The sequence below is a fragment of the Bombus terrestris genome, chromosome 15, assembly GCF_910591885.1.
Source record: "Bombus terrestris chromosome 15, iyBomTerr1.2, whole genome shotgun sequence".
In the NCBI taxonomy this organism is placed as follows: Eukaryota; Metazoa; Arthropoda; class Insecta; order Hymenoptera; family Apidae; genus Bombus; species Bombus terrestris.
Window position 1 is genome coordinate 2,415,126 of NC_063283.1, and position 8,092 is coordinate 2,423,217.

At 41.0% G+C, this 8,092-nt stretch overlaps 1 protein-coding gene and 1 long non-coding RNA gene across 4 annotated transcripts; one reads left to right on the plus strand and one right to left on the minus strand.

Annotated features, from left to right (window-relative positions):
• Nucleotides 1-422: 422 nt before the first annotated feature.
• LOC125386418 lies at nt 423-3,879 on the minus strand. Its single transcript, XR_007226549.1, has 2 exons — nt 3,780-3,879; nt 423-3,713 (listed from the first exon to the last, which is right to left on the minus strand). It is a non-coding gene; the product is annotated as an uncharacterized LOC125386418 (long non-coding RNA).
• LOC100646242 (leucine-rich repeat-containing protein 15) lies at nt 2,006-7,759 on the plus strand. 3 transcript variants are annotated; one of them, XM_020867097.2, is made up of 7 exons: nt 2,006-2,843; nt 2,979-3,129; nt 3,248-3,319; nt 3,873-4,016; nt 4,744-5,144; nt 5,229-5,488; nt 6,734-7,759. In XM_020867097.2, the coding sequence occupies exons 1-7, from the start codon at nt 2,588-2,590 to the stop codon at nt 7,166-7,168; spliced, it is 1,719 nt and encodes a 572-aa protein (XP_020722756.2). In that variant the 5' UTR covers nt 2,006-2,587; the 3' UTR covers nt 7,169-7,759. The 3 variants fall into 3 exon arrangements, with proteins under 3 accessions (XP_020722756.2, XP_003401019.2, XP_020722757.2); XM_003400971.4 differs by having other exon boundaries at nt 4,744-5,131; nt 6,730-7,759; XM_020867098.2 differs by having other exon boundaries at nt 4,744-5,131; nt 6,734-7,025.
• The last annotated feature ends 333 nt before the right edge of the window (nt 7,760-8,092 follow it).

Below are 8,092 nucleotides of genomic sequence, written 5' to 3' on the forward strand. Positions count from 1 at the left end.
GAAGTAAGACGATATCTCGATCAGACACGTGACTTTGATAATATGCGAAGGAGGAAAAGGATGTCGATTATTTAATACGTTCACTGCGTATCACGCGAATCACAGTCAAAACATCTTTTTAGATCGATCTTGGAAGAAAATTATACGTTTATTTTTATCGTTATTGTATTTCACATTAACGGAAAAGCTTATAAAATCGACAAAGGTTTCTTAGTTCGATAGATTTTAAGTGAAATATTAATAATTCCTTGGGTTAATAAGATCGATAATTAAGGTAGTAAAAGAAACGAATAATTTTGTCTTGTTATCGTTGAAATGTTACACACTGCGCGTCGAAGCAAACCGATCGCGAACGTTCTCTCGTTTTTCTCCATTGTTCACAATTCGATAATCGTATGTTGGTCGTCGCATAATTTCGCGACTTAGCATTGGTCGTCGTATGCGCCCTCGCTTTTATCGAGGAGACGAGCGCCTTGCCCACGGATACGACCACCATGTCGACGAAACGGGTCAAAGAGCCTAAGGAGATCAAGGAGACCGCGACCGCATCCAAGGACGTAAAGGCAGCTAAAGAGGCGGCCAAAGAGGCGAAAAGGAATAAGAAGGATTGCGCGAAAGAATGTGGAGCTGCGTACGATCCGATTTGCGTCCATGATCCGAACGACGCTAGCTTTAAGCCGAGGACGTTCGGTACCCAATGTGCTCTGGACGTTCACAACTGCGAAATGGGAACAAGTGAGTGTGTCTCTTTGTCCGAATCGGTGATTCGCGCGCATGTCCTTCCGAATATACCTGTATTCTGAAATCGGTGACAAATCGAGATGAATTTTTGCGGATATATATGTAACAAGGAACGATGAATCTGAAGTACAACCAGTCAAACCAACACCGATGTCGTCCTATTAAAGGAGTTGGTGTTCTTTTCGGTTATTGAGCGTTTTCAGAGTTTTCGAGCTGAATACAATACATGCACGTATCCCTCAATTATATACCTGACTTATATTTGCAGCAATTTTCGAACGCAGCATCTAATAGCAATCAAGATTGATAGTTCCGTTAAAAAAATTATTGCGGTTCTTTAAAAAAAGATAGCGGTGACTTTAAAGTGTTTAGAACACTTTCACTTTACATTGCACATACATTTGGAGCTATTTACAATAATTTTGGCTAACGATATTTTTTTCGATCTTCTACTATTTTAAACCTATAGCTTGATAATTCAGTTACATAGAATATTCTGTATTCTAAGTTGTCAAATCTTTTCATATCTTAGGTTCATCGTTCTTTCCGAGATACTCGTCAAATTTCATTTCGATCGAAATACGAATTTCCGGAAATACGGTCCAACGCGCCAATTTACGTTTCCTTTCGACCTGTTTTTACAGAGCTGGTAATGAAGAACAAGGGCGAGTGTGCCGGAGCTGGCGGCGTGAGGCTCTCTTAAACAACGGACGGATCTTTCGTTGCACCAACCGTCTGCTTCGTCCACGTTAATGGGAAAACACCTGCAACGCTTATGCTTATGTGACGTCGCGCTTGGGCTTTAGCTCTAGCTTTAGCTTCGGCGAGAATAAAGAAACTCGAATGAAAATGAAACCGAAGATGAAAATAAAAGAGTTCGTAAAAAGAGAAACCACAAGTTTTACAATTACGCCCGGTGAGCGATTTTTTTCTCGCAAAGGGCGCACACAATAGTCGTCGTTAAAAGGAGTACACGTAGCAACAATGTAACACACTCATCATAATTATATCACAAGTCACAAGTAGTTATGAAATATTAGTATCGATAAATTTTGTCACATTATAGTAACGAATTTGTTAATAAAACAATTGTGATTGTGCAAAGAAAATTTTACAAATTACGAGTTATTTGATTGTTCCGTTTAATATAAACTTACGAAATACAAGTCTACGATCTGGAACTCGTAACTCGTCAATCGAGGGGCTCATAATGAAAACGATCTTTATCAAATTATATTCGTTAATACTTGGTAAACTATCGTACAGAAAAGAACCCAGAGGGTGAAAGTTGTGTATGTACGCATAGATATACATGTAACACGTTTAAGTATATTTACGCTTAATGTATGTACTTAATCGCATCGGTTTTTATCCACAGCGAATACGCTCGCGTGTACTTCATTATTGTCCCCATGTAATCCGCTTAACTGGTAAAACGCGTGAAACTCTCCCGTGACAAGAATCGCTGGTCTTCGTTGGTACGTTTCTTTCCTTTCGAAGAACGATACATGCACGGCAGCAGGTTTAGATTCGTAATGGAAGTGAAGGCGAGTGGCCATTAGTAGGAGGTCGGAGTGCCGGGGTACCAGCGATTACGATAAGTGGTAGATAGGCGATCGTGAGGTCGCGTCAGCTTACTTAGAAGCTCCACCATTGTTTGTCAATCTCGAGCGTTACGCGAAAATCTGCAACTATTAACGGGAACACAAACCGGAAGCCCTTACGAGAATGACGGAGGGAAGCGAGAGGAGATCGAATAGTGGAACGAACGTGCGAGGAGAGTTGGCGCGACGAGTCGAACGAATCGGGTGCCTCGAGAAACAAGAAGCTTTTGCTGCCTACGAGGATGATCCCAGTCGTTCGATTGTTGCTCGTGCTCTCGGCCACTCTTTCTCGGGCAAATTGTAAGCCGCGACCAGACAGTTCTCGCGATTGCGCGTATTCAGAGTCCACTCTCGAACGATCCGCAACTACGGGAATGGAGTCGGAAATGGTAACGGGAGCGATTTCGGCGGATGGTAACGTCGCGATCACGATTCTCGAGGAGCTCGAGAGTCGTTTATCTCGTTTGGAAAGAAGACTCAGGGCGGTTGAGCAACCCGGTAAGCGTAGCTTTTTATCTCGTCCGAGCTTTCTTCTTTTTCCTCTGTTCTTTCGTTTTTTTCTTTTTCTTTTTTATCAATCGTATCGTCCACGTAATCGTTTCGAAGCACGTCGAAAATACGAATGGTTCGCAGTTTGGCAGATGAGCTCCGCCGAGGAAGATTGGGAGATTTGCGCCGAAGGGCCGTGTAGGTGTCAGCCGGAAACTAAATCGGTGTCTTGTTGGAGGCAGAATCTGTTGGATCTTCCCGCGGCGCAACTAGTTCCTCGAGATGTATTGAAATTGTAAGCTTTCTCTCTCTTCCTCTCGCTTCTCCTCCCTCGTCGTGTATCTTTGTCAAAGAACGAACAGAGAGGCAATGGAATCCGATCGAGAAAATCGTTGGAAAAACGGTGCTTTCAGGGATCTGGCTGGCAATCGACTGACGGCGCTTCACAGGGATACCTTCTTGGACATGACACGGTTGAATCATCTGTGAGTATAGAAAGGGTTGAAGCCGTTCTCGCCGTTTCGAAATATCGCACAGTCGTCTGGAAAGTTACATTTGCCGATTTAGAATTATTTACGATTATGAATAATTGTTATTGTAACTGTGTGATTTATAATTTCTGGTGGATCGTGTAAAATCCAATTTTTCAACTTTAACTCACGAATGACGAAGGCTGGCTCGATTCTTACTCTGATTCGTGCACATATTTTACGATTATTACTTTTCATGTTACACTTACGCAGTCGTCTGGAAAATTACATCATTATTCTATCAAGACTATTGTATATTAACGATTTTATTGCTTTACTGCATTTTCAGTCGACTCTTCGTTTTATCGTCATAAAGTAGAATATGCTTGTGACGAAGATGATACAGCGTCTGCAACGGTTAATGTTAAAAAATACTTCTTTCTTCTATAAATTGATACAACTCTTTAAAATTTACGGAGAATTCTCTAACGTTGCTCGAAGAATACCGCTTGCCAGATCACTGTGAGTCGCGTTCGAAACTCGATGATCGTCGTTTTTCTTTTTTCAGAGATATCAGCGACAACTCGATCGAGCATCTTCCTCTAAACTTGTTCTTCTCGCTGCACGCTGTCACGCGCATCAGGCTGAGCAAAAATTTGCTCGGCGAGTTGCACCGATCTCAATTTCTGAGCACGAGAAATCTCCGTATTCTGTGAGTGATCCTCGAACCGACTGACCTTTTCCTTTGAGACAGCGAACCAAGTGGAGAGAATGGAAGCTCGAGTTTGCTTGACCGTATCGATAATTTCTTTTTCTATCTCACCTTTTTATTTCTCCATCTTTTCTTACAGCTAGACTCGATACAGACGAGCGATTGATTATTCGCGCGTTATCATAATCCACATGCAGTATCATTGAAGAAGGAGCATTCATAGCCACGGAGTAACGCTCAGTGTAGACGAGTTGATAAAAATTAATATTACGATAAATCCATAAAGTATAGTATTCTAAAATATTGGTAGCTGACTAAAATATATTTGCGAAATATTCAAGGCATCGGCAAGAATATTTTTCTTTCTTACCTTAATAGGGAGAATAATATAGGATTGGTTGTATCGAACTTTAAAATTGCTCTCCTGCAAGAAATTAAAATACGCAAATTTTTATGCAGATTCCTACTTGTATGAAATGGAATTTAAATAGAGATTCGTCTTACTTTGGTTATTTTATGCATTTCTATGCCTTCAAATTTTCCATAAATGCATAAAAATCGACAGTCTATCCTGTTATTCGCCTGTGGTCGTCGTACGATCCAACAGATTGCTCAAACGCGCATGAAATTCTCATTTGGGATAAAATTCGCTCGTCTGCATTGCATCTTACTTCTGAAATAAGATATAAATATATACAGACAGCATCTCATATTTGTCACGACGCAGGGACGCGTCGTCCAACAGGCTGCAAACTCTACCGGAAAGTCTCTTCCTAAGTACCACGTCGCTGGTACTGCTCGATCTGTCCTGCAATCAACTATCGAGCCTCGCGTCGGAAACGTTTCGCGGCTTATCAACGCTGGAGGAGCTCTTATTAGGAAAAAATCGTCTGTCAACCCTTCCCGTAGACCTGCTCAAGGATCTGACGAATCTGAAGTACCTCGGTTTGGAAGAAAACCGGCTAAAAGAATTACCCGACGAGTTGTTTCGAGCGCAAGCGTCGCTTCAGGAATTGAACGTAAGGGGCAATCAACTGACAGAGATATCCGCGAGTTTGTTGGCTCCGCTCGAATGTCTGCGCTCCCTCGAGATGTCTAACAACAAGATAGCCAGAGTAAATATCGGATGTAACTAGCGAATATCGTTCATTGATCTCATTCTTCGTTTCGTTCTTTCCGTTGGTTCACACGAATCCCGTTTGCTCGCCATAGATCGATTCATTGGCCTTTCATGGCTTGGTAGCGTTGAAAGAACTTCAACTAGGACACAACCGTATACGAAACTTAACACCGGGACTATTCTCAAATTCTACCGGTTTGGAGAGACTGGTGTTGTATGCAAATGGTATAGAAAGCCTATCGCGTGGCGCGTTTCACGGCTTGTCAAACTTGACTTCTCTGTTTCTGCACTCGAACCACCTGAGCAATCTGCATCCCGATTTGTTCGAGGATACGCCGAGCCTGCGAAAACTGTGAGTAACATTCTCACTGAAGCAATACGAGGAACTCTTTTTGTTGACCGTTGTTGCTTCATCTTTTGAACGCTATTTAGCAAATATCAACCTGGAGAATGATATTGCCCAGCCTGAAGCAACGCGATCAGAGAAACGTTTGGCTGTTGCTTCTCTTACACAGCTTGTTTTTAATAACAAGTTGTTCAGGTGCAAATATATTATGAAATTATTGGTAAATTGTACGCATCGAAGAAACGTGTTTTTCTATCGCGACGCGTTATCGGCTGTTTTCTGCTTTTCTTCGATAAACAATTTTTATGCGATTGAGATAGCGAGGTATTGAGATTAGATTTTCAACTTTTCTTCACCCGTTTACCCGTGAAGAAAAAAAAATTGTTTACTGCTCCGAGCAGGAAACTTTTGTTATTATTAGACTAATAATAGAAACGCGAATAAAAACGGAGAAACATGGAACACAAACAAAATATTTCTCGTCGTTGCTTCAGTGATAACCTAGTTTAACACTTTGACTGCCACGTTGGTCATATATGACTGGCCACGGTTTCTCCTGTGACGCCACGGTGCAAAAACTGTATGAGAATTGAGAGTTAGGACATTTTGAATATAACCGATAAACAGAAGATACTTTGAAAGAAAAAGTGCCCCATTGAACGATTAAACGTTTCTATTAGAAGATCAATAAAAAGAAATGAGAACAAATCTTGCATCTAACGGTGCACTGTGTTTGCATCCATATCTTTGAGAAATCATCTACGAATATTATTATAAACACAGCTTAGAAAATAATCGTAAATACCGCTTTATAATCACATAATTGAAGTTAAAAGTGTGCACATATCTTGCTATTATATATAGAATGAGCCAATGTTGTTTACTAATATCTTCTACACGTTTCAACGATATATTCTGCACGTTTTGCCTACGACGAACTAACGAATGCGAATGGTTTGTCGAAATAGACGAAGCCTTGTTACAATATGTCGCTATCAATTGTTAGCAAGACGTCACGGTAGTCACCCGTGACCACCAATAAGATAGACGGCCCATTGGGAAAGAATGTTGTCTTACATCGTCAATTTATTATTATTTTGCCATTATATGCTTTGAATATTAAAAATACTCCCGTGGCATCCTGAACGAAACATGTGATTTCGGCGCAGCAGTCAAAGTGTTAACGTCAACAAGCCACTAAGAAAGACACAGTATTATTATCTACAAGAGCGGTCCCGAATGCCTAGGCAGCTGGAGTCAAATTATCTATCTTCTTTGCCACCTCGGATTTTCGACACGGTGCAGTTCATCGAGCAGCTTCGCCTTGCTAGAAATCCATGGCACTGTGACTGCGCGGTTTCCTATTTGGCCATGTGGCTGCAGAGAATGTACCTAGCCCGAGTAAATGAGACAAAACCAGGCGAAGATTTGGGCGTTTGGGAATTTGGCGCTGGAGCGGTTTGCAGAGGTCCTGGCACACTCGGTGGAAAATTATTGCTACATCTGACGTTTCACGAGCTGTGCGAGGGTCAATGGGCCTCGATGAGGGGCTTGGTTCCTCGACTTCCAGTCGATCGCATCGGTAGTGGTGGCGGTCGAGTCGTAGCTTCCACGGACGATCCGTTCTCGCAAAACGAACCTATTTCCGTGTTTAATCTGTCTCGTTCTCTCTCTATGGAACGATAACAGCTTTTTTTTTTAAAGAGGAAACAGCTCGACACGCGTTACATGTATATATTCGCTGTTATCGAAGAACTCTCGAACGAAGTTTCTCTCCATCCGTTGCTTGTTTTTTATATATATATATATATCTCGTCATTTTCTCTCGTATGTACAATGTATGTATTTTATCGTACGATTTTATCGACCGTATAAAATGGCTCATGAAAACACAGAAAAAAGCAGCGATTACGGCACTTGTCAAGTGTAGGCATATTAAGGACAGAATGAACATGACCGCAGACAAACTGTACGTATCTCTGACATAACGTTATATGGGCATAGATTAAACGCATACAAGACAGACCTGACACGAAGAAGATCGAAGTACGTACCTGTTACGCCCTCTGCAATTTTCTACAGCAAACGTAGGAATTACATTCAACTGAATTGCTGAAAACGATAAAATCAAAGTAGCTATACAAACATATTCATCCGTCGAACTCCAAAAAAAGAAGCTTTTTCGCTATGGTTTAAACGTATACGTGTACTGTTATTGTTTTATTTTCTTCCCTAACTATCAAGAATAAAAAAAAGCTTGAAAGCTCGTTTTAGAAACTATTCGAACATTTATTATAGAACATTTATATGAATGTATTATGTGTATTACACAAAATATTATGAAATTTCATTAAATTTCCATCTAGCTTGCGCTAACGGTCGTTAACCGATATAATGGCGATAACAGTGCTAATGAAATTTCGAAATGTTTTACATTATACGCACAATAATAAATGTTTTCTATGATAAGTGCTCAAACATTTTCGCGAGCCACCGTATCTCTGACCGCGTTCTTTTCATCTCTCACCGACTCGTTTCACCGTATTCGTTTGATCGATTGTACGACACGAAAATTTCCGGTCGATATGTATTTGCACAATCTGTAACGGT